This window comes from Tamandua tetradactyla, chromosome 2 (genome assembly GCF_023851605.1).
Source record: "Tamandua tetradactyla isolate mTamTet1 chromosome 2, mTamTet1.pri, whole genome shotgun sequence".
Classification (NCBI taxonomy): Eukaryota; Metazoa; Chordata; class Mammalia; order Pilosa; family Myrmecophagidae; genus Tamandua; species Tamandua tetradactyla.
Genome location: NC_135328.1, coordinates 18,742,210 through 18,770,104, shown reverse-complemented (window position 1 = coordinate 18,770,104; position 27,895 = coordinate 18,742,210). Strand labels below are relative to the sequence as shown.

Sequence of the window (27,895 nt, the reverse complement as noted above, 5' to 3'; positions counted from 1 at the left end):
ATACTCCAAGACATTTAATAATCAGAATGTCAGAGGTCAAAGAGAAAGAGAGGATCTTAAAAGCATCAAGAGAAAAGTAATCCATCACATACAAGGGAAGCCCAATAAGGCTATGCGCAGATCTCTCAGCAGAAACCATGGAGGTGAGAAGACAGTGGGATAATATATTTAAATTATTAAAAGAGAAAAACTGCCAACCAAGAATTCTATATCCAGCAAAATTGTCCTTCAGAAATGAGGGGGAAATTAAAACATTTTCGGACAAAAAATCACTGAGAGAATTTGTGACCAAGAGACCAGCTCTGCAAGAAATACTAAAGGGAACATTAGAGACAGATACGAAGACAGAAGAGAGAGGTGTGGAGAAGAGTGTAGAAAGGAAGACTATGAGTAAAGGTAAAAAAAAGGAAAATTAGATATGACATATAAAACCCAGAACGCAAAATAGTAGAAGAAAGTACTACCCATGCAGTAATAACACTGAATGTTAATGGATTAAACTCTCCAATCAAAAGACATAGTCTGGCAGAATGGATTAAAAAACAGGACTCATCTATATGCTGTCTCTACTCAAAGGACACAAGACCAAGGACACAAATGGACATTTGCACACCAATGTTTATAGCAGCATTATTAACAATTACTAAGAGATGGAAAAAGCCAAAATGTCCATCAACACAGTTGGCTAAACAAACTGTGTTATTTACATAAGATGGAATATTATGCAGCTGTAAGACAGAATAAAGTTATGAAGTATGTAACAACATGAATGGACCTTAAGGACATTATGCTGAGTGTGATTAGCCAGAAACAAAAGGACAAATACTATATGGTCTCACTGATATGAACTGACATTAGTGAATAAACTTGGAATATTTCCTTGGTAACAGAGACCATCAGGAGATAGAAATAGGGTAAGATATTGGGTAATTGGAGCTGAAGGGATACAGATTGTGCAACAGGACTGGATATAAAAACTCAGAAATGGACAGCACAATATTATCTAACTGTAATACAATTATGTTAATACACTGAATGAAACTGCATGTGAGAATGGTAGAGGGAGGAGGGCTGGGACATAAATGAAATCACAAAGAAAGATAGACGATAAAGATTGAGATGGTGTACTCTAGGAATGCCTAGAGTATATAATGATAGTGACTAAATGTACAGATTTAAAAAATGTTTTTGCATGAGGAAGAACAAAAGAATGTCATTACTGCAGTGTGCTGAAAATAGATGATACTTAATGTTTTAAAATTTCAACTAATGTGTGAGACTAAAGCAACAAATGTTTATTTGGTACAAATCTATACTTTGACTAGTGCATCTCCTAATATAACTTATGTAGATAGTTGATTGAACACCTTAAGTACACTGAACTTTGTATAGGACATGAGATTTTGTTGGTTTGTCCAGGTGATGTCCTGATGAATCCCAGAGTGATTTGATCAGTGAGTGGAAAAGTATTTGCAAAGTCCCCTTTGGGGAATGGTGAAACGGGGGAAAACTCAACTTCCCTAAGTTGAATTCTTGGTATTCTCACGAGCAGTGTGGACAACCAAAACTATAGGCTGAGCCCCCAGCCTTGGGGTTTGTTCATATGAAACTTAACCCCACAGGGGATAGGTCAAGCCTACTTAAAATTAAGCCCAAGAGTTACCCCCAAGAGAACCTCTTTTGTTGCTCAGATGTGGCCTCTCTCTCCAGCCAACACAGCAAGCAGACTCACCACCCTCCCCCTGTCTACATGGGACATGATTACCAGGGGTGTGGATCTTCCTGGCAGCATGGGACAGAAATCCCAGAATGAGCTGACATTCAGCATCAAGGGATTGAGAAAAACTCTAGAATGAGCTGAGACCCAGCATCAAGGGATTGAGAAAACCTTCTCGACAAAAAGGGGGAAGAGTGAAATGAGACAAATTGTCAATGGCTGAGAGATTCCAAACAGAGTTGAGAGGTTATCCTAGAGGTTATTCTTATGCATTAAGTAGATATCACCTTATTATCCAAGATGTAATGGAGAGGCTGGAGGGAACTGCCTGAAAATGTAGAACTGTGTTCCAGTAGCCATGTTTCTTGATGATGATTGTACAATGATATAGCTTTCACAGTGTGACTATGTGATTGTGAAAACCTTGTGTCTGATGCTCCTTTTATCTACCTTGTCAGCAGATGAGAGGAACATATGGAAAAAAAATAAATAATAGGGGGAACAAATGTTAAAATAGATTTAGTTTGAAATGCTAATGATCAATGAAAGGGATCAGTAAGGGGTATGGCCTGTAAAATTTTTTTTTTCTGTTTGATATATTTTTCTGTTGTCTTTTTATTTCTTTTTCTGAATTGATGCTAATGTTCTTGGAAATGATCATGATGATGAATATGCAACTTTGTGATGATATTGTGAATTGCTGAGTGTATGTGTTGGGAATGTTTGTTTCTTGTAATTTTTTTAATTAATAAAAAATAAAAAAATTAAAAAAATAAGTTGTAAATTAACAGTTTTAAGGCCATGAAAATGTCTAAATCAAAACAAGTCCATATAAATGTCCAATCGAAGGCATCCAGAGAAAGATACTTGATTCAAGAAGGCCGACAAAGTTCAGGGTTTCTCTCTCATCTGGAAAGGCACATGGCAAACATGACGTAATCTGCTACCTTCCTCTCCAGCTCCCTGGGAGGTGTTTTCTTTCTTCATCTCCAAAAGTTACTGGCTGGTGGTCTCTGCTTCATGGTTCCACAGCATTTGTCGTTCTTCTCGGCACTCTCTGAATCTCCTAAAGTCGCTGGCTGGTGAACTCTGTGGTTCTCTTAGCATCGTGTCTCTGCTTGGCTCTGCTGTGGCTCTCTCGTCATACTCAAAAGGTGTTTTTTCCCAAAAAATGTCTCCTCTTTTATGGGATCCCAGTAAACTAATTAAGACCCACATAGAATGGGTGGAGATACTTTAACTAATCAAGTTTAATACCCACACTTGATTGAGTCATATCTCCATGGAGAAAATCTAATTAAAGTTTCCAACATACAGTACTGAATAGGGATTAGAAGAAATGACTGGCTTTACAAAATGGGATTAAGGTTTGAAATGTGGCTTTTCTAGGGTACATAAATCCTTTCAAACTAGCACATTGGCCAAGTTGGCAAATGAACTTAGACATCACACACTTGTATCAGGAGTATATTCCTTTGTAAAGCTGAGTAATAGTCCATTGCATGTATATGCCACATTTTGTTTATCCATTCATCTGCTGATGGACATTTAGGTTGCTTCCACCTTTGGGCTATTGCGAATAATGGTGCTATATTATTCCAAATATCTGCTTAAGTCTCTGCTTTCAATTCTCTGCATGTATACTTAGAAGTGTGATTGTCAGGTCATATAGTAGTACTATGCTTTGCTTTCCAAGGAACAGCCAAACTTTTCCACAGCAGCTATACCATTTTACATTCCTGCCAATAACGAATAAGGGTTCTTATTTTTCCACAACCTCTCCAGTACTTATTTTCCATTTTTTTAATAGTAGGCCTTCTCGTGGGTGTGAAATGACATCTTGTGGTTTTGATTTTCATTTCCCTAATGACTAATGATGTTGAGCATATTTAAATGTGCTTATTTGCCATTTGTATCACTTCTTTGGAGAAATAGTTATACATTTCTTTGCTCATTTAAAAAAATTCAGTTGTCTTTTTTATTGTTGAATTATAAGAGTACTATATATATTCAGGGTATTAAACCATCATCAGTTATATGGTTTCCAAATATTATCCATCATTCTATTGGTTGTCTTTTCATTTTCATGATAATGTCTTTTAATGAACAAATTTTTATTTTCATGAAATCCAGTTTATCTCCATTTTCTTTTATTGCTTATATTTTTGGTGTTAAATCTAAGAATCTATTGTTTAATACAAGGTCCTACACATATTTACCCATGCTTTCTTGTAACATTTTAAAATTTTAGTTCTTATATTTAAGTAGTTATTCTATTTAAGCCTAATTTTTATATATGGTGTGAGGTAGGAATCTCCTTTCATTATTTTTACACATTGATGTCCTGTTTTCTGAGTACAATTTGGTGAAGAGACCATTCTGTCCTCATTGAGTAGAACTGACACTCTTGTCAAAAACCAACTGGCCATGGATGTTTGGGTTTATTTCTGCACTTTGAATACTATTTCATTGTTCTATATGTCTGTCTTGTGCCAGTACCTTACTGTTTGGTTACTGTATCTTTGTAATAAGTTTTGAAATTGGAAAGTATGTTTTCTACAATTTTGTCCTTTTTTCAAGATGCTTTTGGCTATTCAGGGACCTTTTCCCTTCTGTATGAATGTGATGACTACCTTTCCCATTTCTTGAAAGAAGGGTGTGGGAATTTTAATTGGAATTGGGTTAAATATGGAAATTTCATTGGGTAATATTGTCATCTTGATATACATATTAAGTTCTCCAACCCATGAGCACAGAATATCTTCCCATTTATTTAGGTCTTCCTTAATTTCCTTCTGTAATGATTTTCAGTTTTCTGGGTACAAGTCCTTTACCTGCTTATTTAAATTTATTCTTTGATTTTTTTTTAGTTGCTATTGTAGGTAGAATTGTTTCCTTGATTTCATTTTTGGGTTGTTCTTTGCTGATATATGGGAAAACCACAGATTTTTGTGTATTGATCTTGTACCCTACCCCTTTGCTGAATTAATTTATTAGTTCTAACAACTTTCTTGTAGTTTCTTATGGATTTCCATACTTATGGATTATGTCATTAATACTAACAGTTAGTTTTACTTATTCTTTTCCAATTTGGATGGCTTTATTTCTTTTTCTTGCCTAATTTCTCTGGATAGACAATCTAGTGGAAAGTTGAATAGCAATGGTGAAAGTGGGTATCCTTGTCTTGTCCCTGATCTTAGGAGAAAAGCTTTAATTTTCAACTTTGATTACTACATTAGCTGTGAATTTTGCATATGTGACGTTTATCTTACTGAGGGAGCCCACATCTATTTCTATTTTTCTGAGTGTTTTTATGAAGAAAGTTGCTAGATTTTTTCAAATTTTTTTTGAGTCAATGTAGATGACAGCATTTTTTTGCCTTTCATTCTGTTAATGTAGTATATACAATGTCTGATTTTTTTAATGTTGAACCACCCATGATCAATTCTTTAGGAATATTTAGGCTACATTTTCCAGAGAAGTGGTGGTGGTGACTTAAACATCAATTTGAGGCATTTTATTTTCTCACATAATATGGGGTTCCGTCTTTTGTTTACAAACTCAGTGACATCAGGAGATTAGATTGACATTTCTGAAATTTCCTGTCTACCATCAAGGTCACAAAATAGTTATGGAAATTTGAGACATTAAGTCAACTTGCCATCCAAAAACACAGGCTTTCTACTTATGTTGCAATGCTATTTTACTTGGGCAAAATATGTTGGCTTTACAAGAGAGGTTGAAAAAACGTATGTAGCAAAGGGAAGTAGGTTCAGATACATCATAATTTATCCCTGGGACTGCTATGCCATGCAAAACCAGGGTCCTGTTAACCATGAAATTGTGAAGAATGGTCCTGTGAAGAATTGACAGTGTCTGCTATACTCTGATTAAAAGACATTCCTTCTTGTTTGCTTCATTTAAAGCCTTACCTCATGGACTATTTCCTCTGAGTCTTTCTTGAATCTTGCCTTTATTCCCTGTTAATCTGGTTGGAAGCCTTGCGTATATGCATGCCTGTAACACTGAACTTATTTTTACTAACCATGACCCCCACCCTATCTTGCCACCTTGGTGTGTGTTCCCTAGTAACACAAGACTGAGCCTTTCCTCCCTATGTCTGCCAGCACCCCACTCAGGGTGCATAATCTGTAAATGCTTGTTTGATGTCTGAGAATGAAAAAGGAAACCTATCCAAAGTCATCTTCTTCATGAACCCTCCCTTCTGCTTTGGTTTCTGATTTCAAACCAAACCAAATCTAGAATCCTCTGTCTAAATTTCTATATTCCATGCTACTAATCTTACCTTCTTTCTCATTCTTTGCCCATATGATAACCTTTCTTCTGAACTTCTAGAGAACTCAGAGTTGGTACAACATAGTTTACCAATTAGTTATACCTGGACTCATTATTCACCCATAGTTACATACACATTTGTCTTATCTTCCCTACTATGCTGGCATTTCTTTGGGACATTTTAAAGTCACAATGATAAATCAAGAGTCTTCAGTCAGTAAAGCCTGACAGATTTTTGAAGGCATATTTCCTTGGAATACTCATTACATATTCCAGAACTCTAGAGCTGGATCTGTGGATCAGATTAATATTTGTTTGTCCACATTTGTGACTGAAATTCTTTGGGATTTGAAATTGTGGGGTTTTGCTAAATGAGAGATGGAACCAACATCTTATTTCCATTATTTCAGGTCCTTGGCCCAGGCATTGGGCTAGTCTCCATTTGGAAAAGACCAGAGATTGGACTCTCCATGGCTACTCACCTAGAACAAGCCACAGCCACTGTACTTCGTGGGCCCAACTTCGTTTTATGGTGTCCACATGTATACCATGAACAGGTCATTCAGACCTTGCACCCCCTTCCACAATTACTATCTACAACTGACTTGGGATTCATAGAGTTCTATCACCTTGTAGGGGACCCTCTAGATGAAGCCAATCAGCTTTTCCTCTTTCCTGTAGAAAAAGGCTCAGGGATATTTCCTCTTCATTGTGGGAGAAGGAGATAAGAGCCTGAATAGCAAAGTATATGCTGAGCAGGCTACAGAACAGCTGGGGAGACATGGGGAGAACAACTGGACCCTGCTGTCTTACCCAGGAGCAAGTCACATGATAGAGTTTCCCTTTGCCCCACTGTGCTAGGCCTCAAAGGTGTGCAGTATTCCCTTCTACTTGCACTGGGGAGGAGATGTGGCCTTGCATGCAGTGGCACAGGAACATTCTTGGAAGGAGATCCAGGTATTTTTCAGGATGCACCTCATTCTAAATGGGACCTGCCAACTCTGAGAAGAGTAGTTATTCCTAAGAAATAGAGAAGTAAATCCCTTTACTAGCATTTTCTTTATATTTTCATAGAAGAATGTCTTTAGTCTCTTATTGTAAGAAGGAAGTTAAAAGAAGAAGTCAGGAAAATGGCAATGTCTTCACTTTGGAATGGAAAAATTGGTTTCCACTTTAGTACATTGAAGGTCCTATATTTGTAGAAATAAACTTAGAGCTTTACCTGTTCCACAATATTCCAGATCACAATGATAGTGCATCTCAAGGGAAGAAAAATCACAAACAATGAACCACAGAATCCCCTGGTTAAACAGATATAAAAACAATTGGGGCTAATAGTTGATTTTCTAAAACTCAAAATAAGTTTCCTTGGATCACGCATAATTGAAAATAGCTACATGATTTATGGCTACTTCCTGGTTATTGGAAAACTAAAACTGGGCCAAGAATACATCATTTTGAGGCAATATGGAAATGTATAAGAAGGTAACGTCATTGAGGCAGTCTACGATGAATAATTTAATGAAGTTAGTAAAACAAAATAATTTCTTGTTGCTTTAATGTATACAGTGTTTTCAGCAATGAGAGGAGCAGAGAATTACACTAGGGGAAGTATCCATGAAGGTGGGATTGTGTGCCTCTAGATTAGGGTCTGATAAAACACCATATAGCAAATGTTTCAGCTTTGTGGGTCATTCAGTCTGTGTCACAACTACTCAACTCTGCCATTGTAACGCAAGCTCAGCCATAGACAGTATATATATGAATGATTATAGCTATGTTTCCATTAAACTTTATATTACAGACACTGAAATTTGCATTCCATATATTTTTTACATGTCACAAAATAAGAATTTTCTTTTGATTTTTTTCCAACTATTTAAAATGTGAGACCAAGGGCAATAAGAAATAGGCAGCAGAGCAATCAGCAATTAACTTGTGCAAGGTTAAATTTAAGCTATCTTCTCTAAAGGACAAGCCACAGACTGAGATTCCTGAGCTACTGAATTGCAATAGATAGAAATGGAGGATGTATAATCAAAGTGATTGAATTGGTGGATAATCTCCTTGACGATGAACCATTATCAAAGTAGTTTGGATCATTTTTCAGGTGTGATAGGGAATCAATGAAGGATTTAGAGTAGTGGAAGTAACAAGTGCTTTTCAGTTATGTCTTCTTAAACCCTTTTCATCTACTTGCCTTCTGACACTCCTTCTTGCCATAAATCATTTCATTTGATTAGAGTAAGACTTGGAGCCTCCTTCCTCTCTCTCATATAGAAGTGGTTACATGGTACAAAACACCACACTTTCTTGACCATAAAGATCATGTAATTGCAATGATTAATGCCTCCAGTTCAATGTTATATAGTAATTGTCATAATGAGCATAGTTTTGCTTGTTTCCTGTTTTGGACTTTAGAAAGAAAGCCTTTGTCTGAGATGTGATGCCAGTGTTATCTATCTCTTGATTTATATTTTATGGAGCTGTTTTTTAATCAAGAATTTTTTTCAAGTGCATAAATTAACATGACTGTCTGGTTTTTCTGAATAGATATAACAATATGATGAATTGTATTTCTAGCATTGAATCATCTTTGTATTTGTAGAATAAAATTCACTTGGTCGGGCAGTGCAATGGTGGCTCTGTGGTAGAATTCTCACCTGCCATGCCAGAGCCCTGGGTTGGATTCCCAGTTCCTGCCCATGCAAAAAAAATAAATAAATAAGCCTCACTTGGTCATGATGTATGCTTAAATAATATTAATAAATAACATTGGACAGTTTTTCTTTTTTGAGTGTTTTTTTGGGGGTCAAGTATGCCACCAACATTGTATGTGTTTTATAAAAAAATTCAGAAGTTTAATTAGCACTGAAATTATATGCTTTTTAAAAATCTGGTGGCACTTTCCTGGTATTCTATTGCTCCTGATAATTTTTTTAAGTTTCCAAATACTTTTTTCTTAAAAAAAGATGTGCACTTGCATAAAAGTTTTCAGAAAGTATAGAATCCCATATACAGTTCTCCCCTACAGTTTACCTTATTATTAATTCTTTCCATTAGGTTGGTACCTGTGCTGCAATTGATGAAAGAATGTTATAAACTTATACAACTATTATATATAGTCCATAGATTACAGTATAGCTCACTGTTTATGTTATACAGTCCCATGGTTGTTTTTAAAAATATTCCGATAGCATATAAGCAACCTAAATTTTCCCCTTTTAACTATGTTCAAACATATAGTATGGTGGTGTTAATTGCATTCACAATTTTGTGTCACCATTACTTTCATACTTTCATCTTCCCAAACAAAAATTCTGTACCTATTAAGCATTAAGCATCAATTCCCCATTTCCTACCCCCACTCTGGCTCCTGGTAACCTGTATTCTAGAATCTTACTCTATGAATTTGCTTGTTCTAATTATGCAATCTTTGTCCTCTGCATCTGGCTTTATTTGACAATGTCTTCAAGGTGTCACATGGATGAGGCTTCATTCCTTTTTACAGCCGAATAATCTGCAGTGTGTACATATGACATTTTTTTGTGTGTGCTCTATGGCAGGGGTCACATTTCATTCTTTTTCCATGTGACTATCACCTTATTGTAACACCATTTCTTGAATTTGTGTTTGTTTGGTTTTTCAATTCTTTGCTTGTTTGTTTGTTTTTTGGGAAGTGCATGGGCCAGGAATCAGACCTGGATCTCCCGGATGGCAGGTGAGAATTCTACTGAGCTACCCTTGCACCCCTGTATACCACAGTTTGTTTATTGATTCATCATTTGTGTACAAGTCTTTTACATCCTTGATTCTTTTAGATGTTATTGTAAAAAGGATTTTTCTCTTCAGAATGTTAAATTACCAGCATATAGAAACACTCATGATGATCTTTTATTCCATCCCTTTGCTGAATTAGTTTATTAGCTCTAATAGGATTTATTGTAGATTTTTCTGTTTTTTTTAAATGTATAGGAGCATGTCATCTGCAAACAGAGATAATGTTACATCTTCTTTTCCAATAGAGATGCCTTTTATTTCTTGTTTTTGCCTAACTGTTCAGGTTAGAAGATCCAATACAATGTTAAATAACAGGGGTGACATCCTTGCCTTGATCCTGACTTTGGGGGAAAACTTTCAGTCCTTTGCCATTGTGTATGATGTTAGTGTGGGTTTTCGTACATGCCTTTATCATGTTCCAAGTTTTCTGCTTGTTTTATCAAAAATGTTGCTGATTTGTCAAATGCCTTTATTTGCTGAAGTTGAGATGATCATGTGGTTTTTCCTTCATATTATTAATGAGGTATATTACATCCTTTGATTTTCTTATGCTGATCCACCCTTGTAATCCTGAGATAATTCCTGCTTAATATGCTGTTGGATTGAGTTTCCTAGTATTTTTTTTTTTTTTTTTGCCAAAAAGCAGTAAATTTCAAAGCACATGAAAACAGTTAGTTGTAGAACAGATTTCAGAGTTTGATATGGGTTACAATTCCACATTTTTAGATTTTTACTACTAGATGCTCCCAGATACTGGGGATTATAAGAAATATAAATGTAGTGATTCATCAATCATCTCATTTGTTAAACCCTACATTCTCTGTATAACTTCACCATCATCATCTTTCTCCCACTCTTTAGGGGCATTTGCCCATTCTAACTTTTTCGTGTTGAAAGGGGCTGTTGATAATATGCGATAGGGGGATGGAACTAGTTGATGTTCTGGAGAGGCTGGTCCTTCTGCATTGCAGGTCATAGCTGGTCTAGGGTAATCTGAAGGTAATAGATTTCTGGAAGTTGCTTGCAAAATCTTGTAAAATGCCCTAGGTGTTCTCTAGGATTGGCAGGAATGGTTTGGTTGGTATCTGGCAAGTTATGTCAGGTAGCAATGTCTAACTGAAGCTGTGTAAGAGTGATCTCCAGAGTAGCCTCTTGACTCTATTTGAACTCTCTCAGCCACTGATACCTTATTTGTTACACTTCTTTTTCCCTTTTGGTCAGGATGGCTTGTTGATAACATAGTTTCAGGGCCAGGCTCATCCCTGGGAGTCATCTCATGGTGCCAGGGAGATTTTCACCCCGGGATGTCATGTCCCACATGGGGCGGGGGAGGGCAATGATTTCACTTGGAGACTTGGGCTTAGAAACAGAGATGCCACATCTGAGCAACAAAAAAGAACCTCTGGATGTGACTCTTGGTTATACCTATAGGTAGGCTCAGCTTCTCTGCTATATAAGTAAGCTTCACAAGAGCAAGCCTCAAGATCAAGGGCTTGGCCTATTGATTTAGGCGTCCTAATGTTTGACTCAGTATCCTGGATTTTCCAGGTGGTAAAATTTAATAGTTCCATATTCTTTCTCCCATCCCTCAAGGGATTTTGCCAGTACTTTTTGATTATCTGTTTAATATAACCTAGAATGTATTCAGGCATTACATTAAGCTATGCAGGATTAAAGGCCCTCATTCTTATTCTGGGCTCCCTATGTTTGGATTGTTCAAATGATCTATCCAGACACGTTCAGTTAGATTATGTGCTATAGAAAATGTAGTTTCTGGACAAAATAAACCTTTCTTCCTTTGGTCTTAAAATGAAGGTAAAGTTCTAAAATATAGGCAATGTCTTTCTTACCCCTATATTCTAAATTATCTTAATTCAAACCTGATTGGCTTCTTTTTTATCTCTAAATACCAGGTTATGCATATACAAAACAGCCTCTCAAAATTCAGAAATAATAATTATCACTCTGGACTATATGTGACTCTTGGTCATATCTACAGGTAGGCTAAGCTTCTCTGCTACCTATAAAAGCTTCACAAGGGCAAGGCTCTGGGTCAAGGGCTTGGCCTGTTGATTTGGGTGTCCCTAATGTTTGACACAGTATCCAAGGTTTCCCCAGTGGTTAGGTTTCATAGTCCAACATATTTTATCTCATCCCTCAAGGAACTTTGCCAATACTTTTTCATTATCTGCTTAATGTACTCTGGGACATATATAGGCATTACATTAAACAGATAAAATTAGGAGTTTTTTAATTGACACCAAATACTTTGTGAGGAAATACAGCATCCAGTTTATTGGATCAGAGATAAAAAACAATAAATGACAAAACCTTCTGTACTCCTGTTCTCTCACAGCAATGCAAAAGTAGGATATTTTTATAATCCAATATTGCATCTTGGGAAAATATTCTGGTCTAGGATATGCTGTCACTGCATCTTCCTGGACAGTAACTCTGCTGGGATTCCTACTTCTGTTATTTCAATAGGAAATTCAAGGAAGCATATTTCAACAAGTTGGGTATGCATTGTCACTTACCATTCCCTGATGAGGAACTTAGAATGCTTTTGGCTCTCAGAAGAGGGGATATCACCTTAGTGCATCTTTCCTTAAAGTTGTCTATAGCACAAGTGAAGGTTTACTTTCTGATAACATATCAAAAGGGCTAGAGTTTAATTATTATTTGCGCAACCACTTTATTTTGTAATTTTGTTACATTTTAAAGGGAAATGCTTACACCCACGTCTAAACTAAATTGAATGCCCTTAGAAGATACGATTATTTTCCATGATTTTGAATTTTTTTTCTAGAAACACATTGCTGAGTAGTTACAGTTTCAGCTTTTAGAAATGACTGTTAAATAAACTGGTGTTCAACCAGTTAGGATGTTAGAAACCACAGAGAAAAGTACAGCAATGCCACATAATCCCTTCTCTTCTTTTCTTCCATCTCTACTTACTACCATAAGTCTTGTAAAAAATGAGTTCTGGTTTTAGTGCTGTGTTAGACAAAGTTCTCTAGAGACATCAGTGAATGTCTGTTTCTCTAGAGAAACAGAACCAACAGGAGAGATCTGTAAATATGTGATTTATAAGTGTGGCTCACACAACCATGAGAATGAAAGAGTTCAATATCCACAGGGCAGGCTGTGAAGCTAGGGATGCTGATAAAGTATCCAGAAGAACTTCACAGGAGAGGTTCACTGGCTGAAGAAGCAGTGAAAACATCTCTGTTCTTCCCTAAAAACCTTCAATTACTTGAGTTATCTTGTTGTGGGAGATAAGCCTTAGTTGATCACAGATGTAATCAGCCACAAATGCAATCAACTGACTGATGATTTAATACACCAGCCTTCCGGTTCATCAACGAGCCATGAAATATCCTTGCAGCACAGTGCTTGCCTGACCAGATAACTTGTCCTGATCACCTGGCCAAGTTGACACCAGAACCTAACCATCACAGTCCACCCCTTGTCAACTTGGAAGCTATACACATCACCTTGAAACATGCTTAATTTCCAAATAGAACACAATAACAGGCATATATTTCACCTAACACTACTCAATTGTCCTATATACAACCAGAAACACACTGCATCTCTCCAGAAAAGGGTTCAAGTCCTTAGGTAATATTCACCCTTATTCTTCATTTCCTATGATTTAAATACTATAACATGAACAATATAACTTATGTAATATAAGAGGAAATCAAGATATTTGCTTATGTACAAATGCAAACATATTCACCCTTATTCTTAATTTCCTATGATTTAAATACTATAACATGAACAATATAACTTATGTAATATAAGAGGAAATCAAGATATTTGCTTATGTACAAATGCAAACATAGTCATAACAAAACAGGGAAGAAATATTCATGCAATGAAAGTCCTCATTTCTGTAACTGGTCACGTGGTCATAGTTCATATTTATCACTACCTTCTTCTACTACCCTTTCCATGTTCCCTTTACTTTCAGCAAGCACTTCAGCTGGCTTTGGTTCTTTGCCAGGTGGGGTAACCCAGCCCTTCATTCTTGAGGTTTCTGCGCCATTGGTAGTCCTGCCTGGATTGGGTTGTTGCAGTTTTCTATTGACATTAATTACAGGACATATAGCTCTATGAGACAATCTAGGGTATCTCCTATATGCCAAGAAAACTCTTCTTTACCTCCATTGTGTAGTTTCAGCCCTAATTCCCCTTGATAATCAGGGTCAGTCACCCCATGCAGTGTCTGTTGTTTCAGTGGCATGAGAAGCCCAAAGTGGCTAGATGGCAGTCTTAATTTCCAGTTCAGTGGAATCATTGTTATGTTTCCTGGAAGGAGCACTCCTCCATTTGGAACTAAGACCTTTAGACCAGCAGAGCTAAGGTTTCAGGGATAGGAAGCAAAAATTTTCCTAGTGGATCTCTGGGGTGATAGTGAGTGGGACCATTCCCATTTCAACCTCTTCATTCGTGGACCCAAGAACCCTGGCTATGGGAGAATCAGCGCCATGGACTAGAGGCTGATTCAGAACATACACAGCCTTCTGGAGAATATTGCCCCAGCGCTATAAATTATTTCCACCTAGTTTGGCACCATAATTGGGTCTTGAAATTACACTGTTCTATCAACCCAACTGCCTCTGGATGATAGGAAACATGGTAAGACCAGAGAATTCAATGAGCATGTGCCAATTCCCTCAGTTCCTTCGCTATGAAGTGGGTTCCTTAATCAGAAGCATAGAATACTGTGGGAGTGGATAAAGCATTCTATAAGTTCACGTATGGTAGTTTTTGTAGAAGCTATGCATGCTGGAATGCAAGCCCATATCCAGAGTACGTGCCTATTCCAGTTGGAATAAATGACTGCCCCTTCCATGATGGAAGTTGTTCAGTGTAATCGACCTGGCACCAGGTAGCAGATGATTGATGCCATATGGGGACTGAGTGTGGGTCTCTGTTGCTGGCAGACTGGGCACTCAGCAGGGATCATAACCAGGTTGGCCTTTGTGAGTGGAAGTTCATGTTGCTGAGACCATGCACAACCTGCATCCCTACCACCATGCCCACTTTGTTCATGAACCCATTGAGCAATGGCAGGAGTGGCTGAGGAAATAGGATGACTTGCATCCACAGAATGGTTCATCTTATCCAATTGATTATTAAAAACTTCCTCTGTTGATGTCACCCTCTGGTGAGGATTCACATGGGACATAAATATCTTCAAGATCTTTGCCCACTCAGAAAGCTCTATCCACATAACTCTTCCACAGACCTCTTTGTCACCAGTTTTCTAATCATGCTCCTTCCAAGTCCCTGACCATCCAGCCAAACCTGTAACAACAGCCCATGAGTCAGTATACAGATGCATTTCTTGCCAGTTCTCCTTCAAAGCAAAATGAACAATCAGGTACACTGCTCAAAGTTCTGCCCACTGGGAGGGTTTGTTCCTTTAAGGGCATTGCAGAATGGGGTTGTAGTGCTGCAGCTGTTCACTTACAGGTGGTCCCTGCATTGTGCAGAACCATTTGTTAACCAGGCCCAAGTTTTCTCTTCCTCTGTCAATTGACTGCAGGGAACTCCCCAAGAGGCCATAGCTCTGGTCTTAGAAAGAGAAAGTAATATGGCAGGAGTGGGGGCCATGGGCATTTGGCCCACTTCTTCATGTAACTTGTACCTTCAGGACTTGCTCAAACCTAATCTCTAGTATACCATTTCCATTTCAAAATGGAATGCTGCTGTACACACCCAACTCTATGGCTTGGTGGGTTAAACAATACCTAGCTCATGATAGGCAACTCAGGTCTCATGGTAACTTGGTGGCTCATGGTTAAGTGTTCAGTCCCTACTAAGGCCCAGTAGCAGACCAAAATCTGTTTCTCAAAAGGAGAGCTATTATCTGCAGTAGTTGGTAAGGCTTTGCCCCAAAATCTTAAAGATTTGCATTGTGATTCTCCTATAGAGGCCTGCCAAAGGCTCTAGGCAGCATCCTTACTTGCCATTAACACTTCCAGCACCATTGGATCTGCTGGATCATATGGCCCAAGTGGCAGAACAGCTTGCACAGTAGCATGGACCTGTAACAGAGCCTCCTCTTGGTCTGGTCCCCACTGAAAACTAGCAGCTTTTCTGGTCACTCTGTAAATGGGTCAGAGTAGCACATCCAAATGACAAATATGTTGGCTCTAAATTTCAAAGAGGCCAGCTAGGCATTGCACCTCTTATGGTCATAGGAGGGGCCAGATACAACAGCTTATCCTTCACCTTAGAAGGGATATCTTGACATACTCCACACCACTGGACACCTAGAAATTTCACTGAGGTGGAAGGCCCTGTATTTTTGTTGGATGTTTCTCCTATCCCCTGACCTGCAAATATCTTTCCAATAAGTTTAGAGTAGTTCCTGCTTCTTGCTCACTAGGTCCAGTCAGCATGATATCATCAATGTAATGGACCAATATGATGTCTAATGGGTGGGAGAAATGACCACGGTTCCTGTGGGGAAGATTTTGACATAGGGCTGGAGAGTTGATATACCACTGAGGCAGGACAGTGAATATACCTGGCCTTGGCAGCTGAATGCAAACTGTTCTTGGTGGTCCTTACTGACAGCTATTGAGAAAAAATATTGATTTTCCAGATCAGTAGCTGCATACCAGGTACCAGGAAATGTGTTGATTTGCTCAAGCAATGATACTACATCTGGAACAGCTGCTGAAGTTGGAGTCACCACCTGGTTAAGTTTATGATAATCCACTGTCATCCTCCAAGTCACGTCTGTTTTCTGCACAGGCAAAACAGGAGAATCGAATGGGGATGTGGTGAGAATCACCACCCCTGCATCCCTCAAGTACTTAAGAGTGGTACCAATCTCTTCAATCCCTCCAGGACTATGGTAATGCTTCTAACTCACTATTTTGCTAGGTAGGGGCAGTTCTAGTGGCTTCCACTTGGCCTTTCCTACTATAATAGCCATCATTCCATGAATCCAAGAACCAATGTGGGGATTCAATCAGCCAATTGCAGATTCGAATTATGCATTCTGGAACTGGGGAAATAACCACAGAATGGTTATACTGGGTCCACTGTGAAAAGAACCACTGTGAAAGGAACCAGAGCTAAACTTCCATCGATCACCTGACCTCCATAATCCCTGCTCTAACTCATGGACCAGAATAATGTTTTGGTTCTCCTGAAATTAGTGTCACATCTTAGCCAGTGTCCAATAATCCCCCTACTATTCCTTTTCTCCAGTGCAGTCACCCTGGTAAAAAGGCTATAGGTCTTCATGGGGAAGGCTGGGAGGAACATTAACAATAAGTTTCGGGCAGTATGAAAGTGTCCTTCCCCAGATGTAACTGCCCCCCCCCCCTCCATTCAAGGGGCTCTGGATCTGAAAACTGTCTCAAGTATGGGAATTGATTAAGGGGCCATGACCTTGTTTTTGTAATTCAAGTTAGACTTCTGTTCACTTGACCTAAAATTCTTCCCCTTATACAGCTCAAATAAGAATTTAATAGACTGCCCATCTATTTTACTTCTAGGTACCCCATGATCTACTAGCCATGATCTACTACTACTAACCACAAGTCTGTGTGAGTCAGATTATTTTGACTGCTGCTTTGAGTCTGCTGTCCATTATGTTGACCATGCCCACCTTGTTTATCGTGATTAACTGTTGTCACATGGCTTCTGCCAACCCAGAATCCAATTATTGTGTTTAAGTATTCCAGCTCAGTGATAGCAGTTTCTACAGTAATATCTGCCCCTCAGAGAAGGGCAAGTATAGAGCTTTCAGGGATGATGGAGCTAGTCTCTTGAATTTATTTCTCCAGGTTCTGGTGAAAGATGTGTCCTCTGGATATACCTGGGGTTTGTGACCAGGTTTTCCATCATAAATCCACTTTAACATTCCCATCTCTCTAAGTCTCTGGATCCCCTCATCTAAATTGTACGGGAGCAGTTCTGGCATGTTAACCTCAGGTAATGTCAGCCACCTTTTCATCCATGTTTCAGCCAACTGTCCAAACAAACTGATAATGCCCTTTCTAACCCCTTGAGCTACAACATTGAATGCAGAATCTCTGCTTTTGGGCTCATATCAATAAATTCAGCTTTATCCAAATTTGTATTCCTTCCAACATTATCCCACACCCTTAATATCCATTCCCACACAAATTCTTCTGATTTCTGTCTATATAGAGTGGAAGATTCATGCAGTTCTTTTGGAGTATAGCATACTTTACCTTGTTTTTAGGACCTCCTGAAACTTGAGTTATAAGCCTGGGAGAAAAGAGGGCTGGTGGCAGTGGGTCATGAAAAGAAATATAAATCTTTCAAGCCAATTACTTCATGGCATTCCATTGCAGTTTCATTAGATGAAACAGGATTAGTCGCTTCTGACAGGAGTGAGGGCTGCTTACCCAGGAGAAGGTTACAGGGTTAGTAGGAAGTGAAAAGTTAATCTAAGTAGGTGGAGGTTGGATATCAGACTTCTCTGGGGAGACTGGAGGCAGGCAAGCTCCTTCCTCAAGGCAGGCTCGAGGTCGGGAAGCATTTTCCTCAGGGTAGTGGATTATAAGTCTAACTAGTAGAGGCTCCACAGATTCCCAGGATCCCATTTCCCCATTGCCATCATTTTGAAGTCATATATCACTATCCCACATTTCAAGATCCCATTCTTCTCTAGTCAAAGCTCTTATTTTAACAGTAGACACCCTGCAAGGTTGAGATTTCAGTTTACATTGTAGATCTGCTACTCACACATTGAGGCTTCATGTCTGGATTTAGGAAATCTCAAGTCTGTGACCACAGGAAATAAGATTTTCTTTCAGGGCACACATGAAAATTTTTACATCGTTCATATGGCACTGAAGGTGCAAATTTGAAGCCTTCAGCTCATTCCTTTCCATCATCACTGTATCCAGCATGTCGAACAAAAACCAGCCAAATTCATTATACCACTTAATTCTAGAAAACTCCATAAAGGTGTCAAAGACACTCTCACCCGGAGCCTTACCTCAGATAATCGTAAATTAATGGGATCTAATGATATTTTGAGTTCCACTTTTGCCAACTCACCCCATGGACTGTCAGTGCCACCTTGATTATTGGAAACAGAATCATTAGTGCCTCTGAGTCTAGTCAGAGTAGAACACTAATTGTAAAAACCCATTTTTAAGATTCTGTTTCTTAAGAACCACTCCTGTACCAAGCTGTGTTAGAGTTCCCTAGAGAAACACAAACAACCAGAGAGGTCTGTAAATATGAGCTTTATTAAGGTGGTCCATGCAACCATGGGAATGGAAGAGTCCAAAATCCATAGAATAGGCTGTGAAGCTGGCAGCTCTGATGAAGGGTCTGTGCAAATTTGCAGGAGAGGCTCCCTGGCTGAAGAAGCAGTGATAGAGTCTCTCTTAGCCTTCAGTTAACTGGATTATCTTGTTGGTGAAGACATGCCTTAATTGATCGCACATGTAAATAGCCACAAATGTATTCAACTGACTGATGATTTAATACAGCAGCCTTTCAGTTCATCCGCCAGCCATGAAATATCCTTATAGCAATTGTCAGGCCAGTGCTTGCCTGACCAGGCAACTTGGCCTCATCACTAGGCTAATTTGACACCAGAACCAAACCACCACAAGTGGAGAACAAAGCTTTGATAAGTTATATTGTTGGTTCTTACAGATTGAATTGTGACGCCACAAAGATATGTTGGAGTCCTAATCACCAGTAAATAAGAATGTGACTTTATTTGGAAAGACAATCATTATGGATGAATTAGGGAAGTTAAAATGATGTCATACTGAATAGGGTGGATCTCTAGTCCAGAAGGACTGATGTCCTTTTAAGAAGAAAACATTTGGAATAGGCTGAGAGGAGAACATATGCAATGGCTGAGTCTGAGAATTGCATGGATAGCCAGCAAGCCACTGCAGAGGCCAGGAAAGACACATGAAATGGATTCTCCTATAGACTTTAGAGTAAGGATGGCTCTGTCAACACCTTGATTTCATATTTTTAGTCTCCAGAAGTAATAGATAATACATTTCTGTTGTTTTAAGCCACCAACAATGTGGAACTTTGTTATGGCAGCTCTAGGAAACTAAGGTAATTGTTGAGAAGACTGAAAAGAGATTATCCTTAACTTGATAAATGATAATATAATACTGTAACAACATGACCACATCACTATAACAATGCTACAATACCCCCTTGGTTTAATTGGAAACAAAGAGGTTGTATGATTTCTCGCTGTACTGGTTAACTGTACACTTGCTGCATGACTTTTGCCATTGTTGTCATCCACATGTGGTACAGTTAAAAAAGTATCTATCTTTCACTGTGATATTTAACAGTCTGCTGAATAAGTAAGAGGAGAAATTTTTAAGTAGGATCGCCAGGATTGCAAATAAAAATATGGAATGCCTCATTTAAATTTGAATTTCAGGTAAAGAATGAGTAGTCTTAGTACAAATATGCCCCATACAATATTTGGACATACTTCAATTTAAAGATATTCTTTATATATCTGAAATTCAAATTTAACTGGTGTCCTGTGTCTTTTCTGGTCACCCTACTTTTCAACCATGGGCATTAACACAGAAAGCTGAAAGTAAAAGGGCCTTTAAGCTTCATCAAATCCAACCCTGTTATTTTCTAGATTAGAAGCAACATCCCAGAGAAGTAAAATCATGTTTCATATGATTGGTCACAGAGCTAATTGTTGCATAAAACTCACTAGGCCTACACCAAGCTCTCCCATCTGTAGGGTGGCAGGCCTTATAGACCCACCTGTTAATTTTAAGAACTTGTCTATGGATCCTAAATTTCTATTAACCAGCTTTGGGGCAGAGATCATAAAAGGAGGTGAGGGCAGGAAGTAGAATTACATAAAACTTGCACATAATTGAAAAAGCAGGCATTGGCTCATGTGATGAGCCTAGAGTCTGCCACACTGTGGCAAGAATGTCATTCTTATCCGGATTCCTATCCAAATTCTTTTCTTTAATCTAAGAATCTAAGCACCTGCCAAGTCTTCTAAGAAACTTTCTTTACACTCATATCCTCTAAATTTATGCTCATAACGTCTGAATTAGGTGCCTGTCCTATGTGTATACCTTTGCATTTCTGCGTCATAGCACTTAATAGCAACTCTATCTTTTCCCCTGTTTCTTCCACCTGGCATTGACTCTTTGAAGTAAAAGACTGTGTCCCTTATATCTTTATTTCTAGTCCCCACAAGGTGAGTGAGTTGCAAAGAAGGTTGCTTTAATGCCACACAATGATGGTAAAAGACAGAGCTTAGAGGAGTCTGAAAATACTATTTCTGGTTCTATGTTTTCATATTCCTCCTTCACCTTTGTTGTATATTTCACAGGGGTCCCCTTCCCCCATCACTGAAAATGTATCTCTTCCCTTGTTCTCTATTTCCTACTATACTAACTCTGGAGTCCACTGATTGACGTTTCATGTTCCATCCTATTAATTTTAAATTCATCCTATTTCTTTTCCATCATGATACTTTTTCTCTGATGATCTAAGAAGCTGAGTTGACGTAAAACTATTAATAGGATAATTTTCCCATAACTTGTGCTCATCATTGTTTTGATCCTATTTTCCTCGTTTTCCTCACTCTGCTGGAATTCCTTTGTGACCTTTCACACTTGACAGTTAGAAGAAGGCTGAAGACATACATAGAAGTCAATGAAAAAGGTCAAATTATGGAGAACTATTACTCTGTAAAATTGAGTATATTTTTCAGAGTTACAGAACAGAAGAAATGGTTTGGGTACAATTGTTTTTTTGTTTATTCCCATTATTACTTGTACTTTCATGATTAGGGGTTGTACAGTGTGCTAAATAAGGAAGAGAATTACATAATCATTTCTATATCTTTTTCAGGTCTTCGGCCCAGGTGTGGGGGTGGTGTCTATGAGCAAGGGAGCTGTGACTGGACTCTCTATGGCTGTCAATTTGAAACAAGTCACAGCCACAGTCTTTGTTAATGGGCCTACCGTTGTTATAGGTGAACCTCTCAAGTATCATGACCAGACCATTCTGTCCTTGAGTGTCTCTTCAGAGATTATTTCTATAGATGCCCTGGGGCTTTTACATTTGCCTGATGTTCTGAATGACCCCCATGCTGAGGCCACTTTGCCTTCTCTCCTCCCCATTGAAAAGGCCCAGGGACATTTCCTCTTCATTGTGGGCGAAGAAGATAAGAATGTCAACAGCAAAACATTTGCCAAGCATGCCATAGAGCAACTGAAGAGAAATGGAAAGAACAACTGGACCCTGCTCTCTTACCCTCAGGCAGGCCACCTCATAGAGCCTCCATATACCCCACTCTGCTATGCCTCCCGTATACCCAAGACTTCCTTCTCTGTGTGTTGGGGTGGAGAGGTTATACCACATGCAGATGCACAGGAACAGTCCTGGAGGGAGATGCAGAAGTTTCTTAGGAAGCATCTCATTCCATTTAAGACCAGCCTACTCTGAGAAGAGTAGACATTCCAGGGTAATTCACACGTAAATCCATTTCTCAGAAACTTTTCTTGATTGTCTTTGATTTCTTTTAAAAAGAGGGAAAGAATGGGTATAATTATGGAAGTTAATGGAAGGAGAATTGAGATTCTGAATGCCTTGACTTTGGTTTTCATTTAGCTTTGTATCATCCAGTGGATTTTTATGATTGGAAAGAAGAGACCATAAAGAGCCAAAGTCTTCAGAATGGTCCTTTATTCGTGGAAATAACTTTAGAGATTTGTCTATCATGAATAATCCAGTTCACAATTATAATAAAGATTCTCAAATCAGAAAACATCAACTATGAAGCAAAGTATACCTTGGCTTAAAGTAAAACATGAAAGGAACATAGTAGTGACATTTGTCAATTTCTTAAGACTCAAAATGACTATGTTTTATTAATAAAGTTAATGCTTATATATCTCAGATTTGAATAAAGACCAGCAATCTCTTCATCCCAACTGGAAAACCAGAGCTGTGTTAATAACATGTATTATTTTGTGATTGGTACTGAAGATTGTATCTAGGAGATAAAATCATTGAACCTGTGTATAATAAAATATTTAATAAAATATAATAAAAGAAAAAATAATTGTTCCACAACTTCTGCATCAAATTGGGCATTTCCAGAAATAATATGGGAGCAAGTTGAGATTGACAGAGTGAGGGCTGTGAGAACTAACCCAGGGAATGTGAACAGGATGATTTTAGAGAGGATAGAGTAGTCCATATTAATATGTTCAAAGTAGAATCTAAGGCATCTTCTTTAAAGTTTCATATGCATCCCAGGCATTTCTTTGTTATAGAAATAGAATATATAAAAATAAGGAAGGAAGTAAGGCTGCACCAGTACACTGGCAATAGAACATGAAGGATTATTAAAAGCCATGCAATGAATTTTCACTTCATCCTGTAGGCAGTAGGAACCAATGAAGAATTTAGTGTTTAAGAAAGACATAATCAGATATATATGTAGTAACTATAATTTTGTTTACCCTTTCCCTTTCTCATCCTTTTCAGGCCAGAATTCCTCTATTTTGTTGTAAAGTGTGTGTTTGTGGTTTGGGTAGAATCAATGCCTCCCAGATCCACTCTCACAAAGTGGGGATATGGCACATCTCTGGCATATAAGAATATCTTGATCCTTTAACTACAATGGTTAGTTCAAAGAAGGGTATGAAAACCAAACCGAGGAAAATCATAGCATAACTGTCCCCCAGAATTTTGGAATTACTAGCTACATGCAAGATGAAAACCTAGAGCTGCTAGAATCTATCCAACCCACCATGTATGAATCTACAAGAGAATACAATAAAGTCAGAACAAACCAGGGCTATAGAAGGATAATAGAAAGAAAGAGTCATGGTATAATCAGCATTCCATGGATCCAACAGTGTTTATAGCTAATTTTGTCTTGTGAACATATTCCTCTTTTCAGCCAATGCATTCTATTTTCATTTACCAAACTTCAGTCATTTTTGAGTAACTTTCAATATTTTTCCACAACCCCGTTTCACCTCTATTTTGTCAAAAACTTTTTATTGCCACGCATAATACACATAAGAAAATATGTCACAGTAGCCACCTTTAAGCATCTGTCCTGCATAGCAGCATTAAAATATTAAGAAAAAACAAATCCAGCAAATCTGTGAAAATCACATTGTCAGAACTCTGGAAAACAGAGGTTTATGTCGACCAAAAAGTTCATAGCCCAGAAAAAGACAATTTCAAAATGTTAAGAAAGTATTATAGCATTTCTATTTCCCTTATCTCCACCTCCTTCCCAGATTGGCAAGGGCCTTGAAAACAGGATGCATTACCAGTGTAGGACCCTGGTTACTAATTCTAGAAGGAGCAGCACAGATGGTAATCACAAAGAATTGTGTTCTTCTGTTCTAACATGTTTGGGCTTCCTGAAGGACTGACACAGGCGCTTGTCTTTATTGTACGTAACTGAGAACTCACTAAATGTTGAAAATAGTATGTATTCCTTGAAAATATTTTAAAGCAAATGAACAACCCACAGGCATCTGGGACAAAAGATTACAGATGAGGCATACAAAAGAGGACTGAAAGTTTTGGAGAAGAACCTAATTTCCAGATCTACCACATTACAGTATTCAAAATGTACCCATTTTCCAAATAATATTTTTGGCATATAAAGTAGTAAGAAAGGATGTCTCCTTTCTTTAGAATTAAAAACAAATTGATTTTGAGGAAGCATAGACATTGAATTTACTAGACAAAGATTTTAAATCAACTATCTTAGATATGCTCAGAGAGGTAAAGGAAATCATGGACTAAGAGATAAAGAAACTGGGAGACCAAAGTATGAGCAATTAGAGAATATCAATAGAATGAAAATATAAAAAGGAAACAAACAAATTCTGGAGTTGAAAAGTACTAAACTAAGCTGCACAACTAAATACTAAAATGAAAGTTTCACTAGAGTTATTTCAGCCACCAGAAGAAAGAATCAGGCAGATTTGAAAATAAGTTAATCTAAATTATCCAGTCCAAGGAGCAGAGATAAAAAAAAATGAAGAAGCATGAATAGCACCTAAGAGACCCGTGTAACACCATCAAGCATATCACCATATACATATAAGAATCTCAATGAAAACAGAAAGAGGCAGAAAGAATATTTGAAGAAATAGTGACAGAAAACTTCCCGAACTTGATAAAAGACATGCACCAACACATTCAAAAAGCTCGGTTAACTCCAAGAAGGACCAAAGCATATGATAATCAAACTGTTGAGAGCCAAGGTCAAAGAAAGAATCTGGAAAGGAACAAAGGAGAATCAACTCATTTGAGTACAAGGGATTAACAATAAGCTTATTGCAGATTTCTCATGGAGGTGAGAAGGGAGTGGAATGATGTTCCTAAAGAGCTGAAAGATAAAAATCTTCAACTGAGGATTATATATCTGGTGTTTTAGTTTCCTGGCTGCTAAAACAAATACCACTATGTGGGTTGACTTAGCAACAGGGATTCATTAGCGCACAGTTTTGAGTCTAGGAGAAGTCCAAACGTGCAGCATCAGCAAGGTGCATCTTTCTTCCCAAAGACTGTGGTGTTTTGGGTCTGCCTCCTGGTGATCCTTGTTCCTTGGCTTTTCTGTTACATGGCAATGAAATGCAATTTTCTTCTCTTTTCTCTTCTGGGTTTTGTTGGCTTCCAGCTCTGCCTACTCCCTGTGGCTTGTACTTCTCTCTGGCCTTCTCTGTAAGGTTTCAGCTTAGCTGAAGTAACATCACCATTGATCCTATTTACAAGGGGTTCACACTCACAGGAATAGATTATGATTAAGAATCCATTTTTCTAGGGTACATAATTTGAAGCCAGCACATCTGGCAAAACTATTTTTCAAAAATGAAGGAGGAAAAAAAATGAGGGAGAAATTAGGATATTTGCAGATAAGCAAAAGCTGAGGCATTTCATTGTTTGAAGACCAACTGTACAAGACATACTAAAGATAGTCCTTCAAGCTGTGAATACAGGATCCTAGACACTAACTCAAAACCATACGATTAAATAAAGTACTTCATTAAAGGTAACTGTAGGTATATATGAAAGTCAGGATTACTGTGCTTTTGGTTTGTAATGCTTGTCTATTTTCTATATGATTCAAAAGAGAAGCACATAAAACAATAATCTAAGTTATGGGTACACAGTTTATGGAGATGTAATTTGTGACAACAATAACATAAAGGCAGAGTGACAGAGATGTATAGGAGCATAGTTTTCATATTCTATTTCAGGTAAGTTGATATCTGGCCAGCGTGAATCTGTTATGTACCCCAGAAAAGCCATGTTTTAATCTTGACCCAATCTTGTGGAAGCAACATTTCTTTTAAGCCCGATTCAGTACTGTATGTTGGAAAGTTTTGATTGCCACAGAGATATGGCATGTCCAATTGTGGGTGTAACTTTTTGATTAAATGGAGATATGACTCCACCCATTCCAGGTGTTTCCTGGAATCCTTTAAAAGAGGAAACATTTTGGAGAGAGTGTAGAGCTGACAGAGCAGAGTTGATAGAGCAGAGCAGACACAGGCTGACACTTGGAGAACAGAAACATGGATGTTTGGAGATGCTTGGAACCCAGCAGCCATCAACATGAGATGTTAAGTAGGCCAGAACCTGCAGAGAGCCAAGAGAAGCCAAGAGATGAAAGCCAGCCCTGGAGAATCAAAAGAGGAACCCCTGCAGCAACCCCTACAGGAAGAGAGGCTGAAAGCAATGGAGTGCAAGAGAAAAGCACCAGCAGATGCCAGCTACATGGCTACCCAACTGACAGAGGTGTTCCTAACCCATTGTCCTCCCTTCAGTTAAGCTATCTTTCTCTGTAGGCCTTTGTTTGGACATTTTTATAGGCTTGGGACTCTAAGCTTGTAATTTTTTGAATTCTCCTTTTTAAAACCCATTCAAATACTGGTATATCACATTCTAGCAACTTGCAAACTAATATAGTGTCACTTCAAACTAGATTGTTATAGATTTAGGATGTTAATTGTAATCCCCAGGGTAACCGTTAACAAAAATCTAAACCATATAAAGGAAGAGAAATGAAAAGGGAAACAAAATGTAGACTACAAAGAATAGAAACATAGAAAGTGGTAAAGGATGAAATGAGGGACAAAACATATGATAAAAAAAAGTAAAATAGCAAAAGTAAGACCCACCATATCAGGAATTACTGGAAATGTGAATGGGTAAATTCACCAATAAAAAAAGCAGAGATTGGAAAATGGATTTAAAAACATAATCCAACTATATGCTGTACATAAATAACTCACTTCATCACCTTTTTTTTTTTTTTTTTTTTTTTTGCATGGACAGTCTCTGGGAATTGAATCTGTGTCTCCAGCATGGCAGGCAAGAATTCTGCCACTGAGCCACTGTTTAAGCAACTCAGGTTAGATCCACAGATACAAATGGGTTGAAAGTGAAAAGATGGGAAAAACTATTCCATGCTGACAGTAACAAAAAGACAGCTGTAGTGGCTATATTAGTATCAGATAAAATAGATTTTAAGTAAAAAAATTATTACAAGAGAAAAGGTAGCTTATATATTGAGAAAAGGTAAATTCGTCAAGAAGATATAACAAATAAAATCATCAAACCAATTAAAAACCCATGTTATGGTTAGGTTCATGTGCCAACTTGGCCAGGTGGTGGTACCATTTGTCTGATTGGGTACACGCTGGCCTGTCTGTTACTATAAGGACATTTCATAAATTAAATCATGATCATGTCAGCTGCATCTGCAGCTGCTTCCATTTGTAATCAGCCAAAGGGAGTGTCTTCTGCAATGGGTTTTGTTTAATCTAATCAATGAAAGGCTTTTAAGGAAGATCAGAAGAGACACTTTTCTTTTCCTGCTTTGGCTGGTGAGCCTCTCCTGTGGTGTTTGTCCAGACCCTCCGTCGGAGTCCTCAGCTTCACAACCTGCCCTATGGATTTTGGACTCTACATTCCCTTGATTACATGAGACACTTTAATGAATTTTATATTTGTGCATATTTCCTATTGATTCTGTTTCTCTAGAGAACCCTAACTAATACAGCTTGGTACCAAGAG

General features: G+C 38.1%; 1 protein-coding gene, 1 long non-coding RNA gene and 1 pseudogene across 2 annotated transcripts in view; all 3 read left to right on the top strand.

Moving 5' to 3' along the window:
• Positions 1 to 27,895, top strand: part of LOC143666873 (uncharacterized) — a 49,260-nt gene that overhangs the window by 9,471 nt on the left and 11,894 nt on the right. The window lies entirely within an intron of this gene.
• Positions 6,385 to 8,788, top strand: LOC143664959 (bile acid-CoA:amino acid N-acyltransferase pseudogene; annotated as a pseudogene).
• On the top strand, positions 9,697 to 22,853 carry LOC143664956 (bile acid-CoA:amino acid N-acyltransferase-like). The gene is made up of 3 exons (XM_077138461.1): positions 9,697 to 9,734; positions 21,017 to 21,026; positions 21,686 to 22,853. Exons 1-3 carry the CDS (start codon positions 9,697 to 9,699, stop codon positions 22,280 to 22,282), a joined length of 645 nt encoding a protein of 214 aa, XP_076994576.1. The 3' UTR covers positions 22,283 to 22,853.

What these genes read in the sequence shown, in the direction of transcription:
- LOC143664956 (XM_077138461.1), top strand. Translation starts at nt 9,697, where the DNA reads ATGGGCCAGGAATCAGACCTGGATCTCCCGGATGGCAG.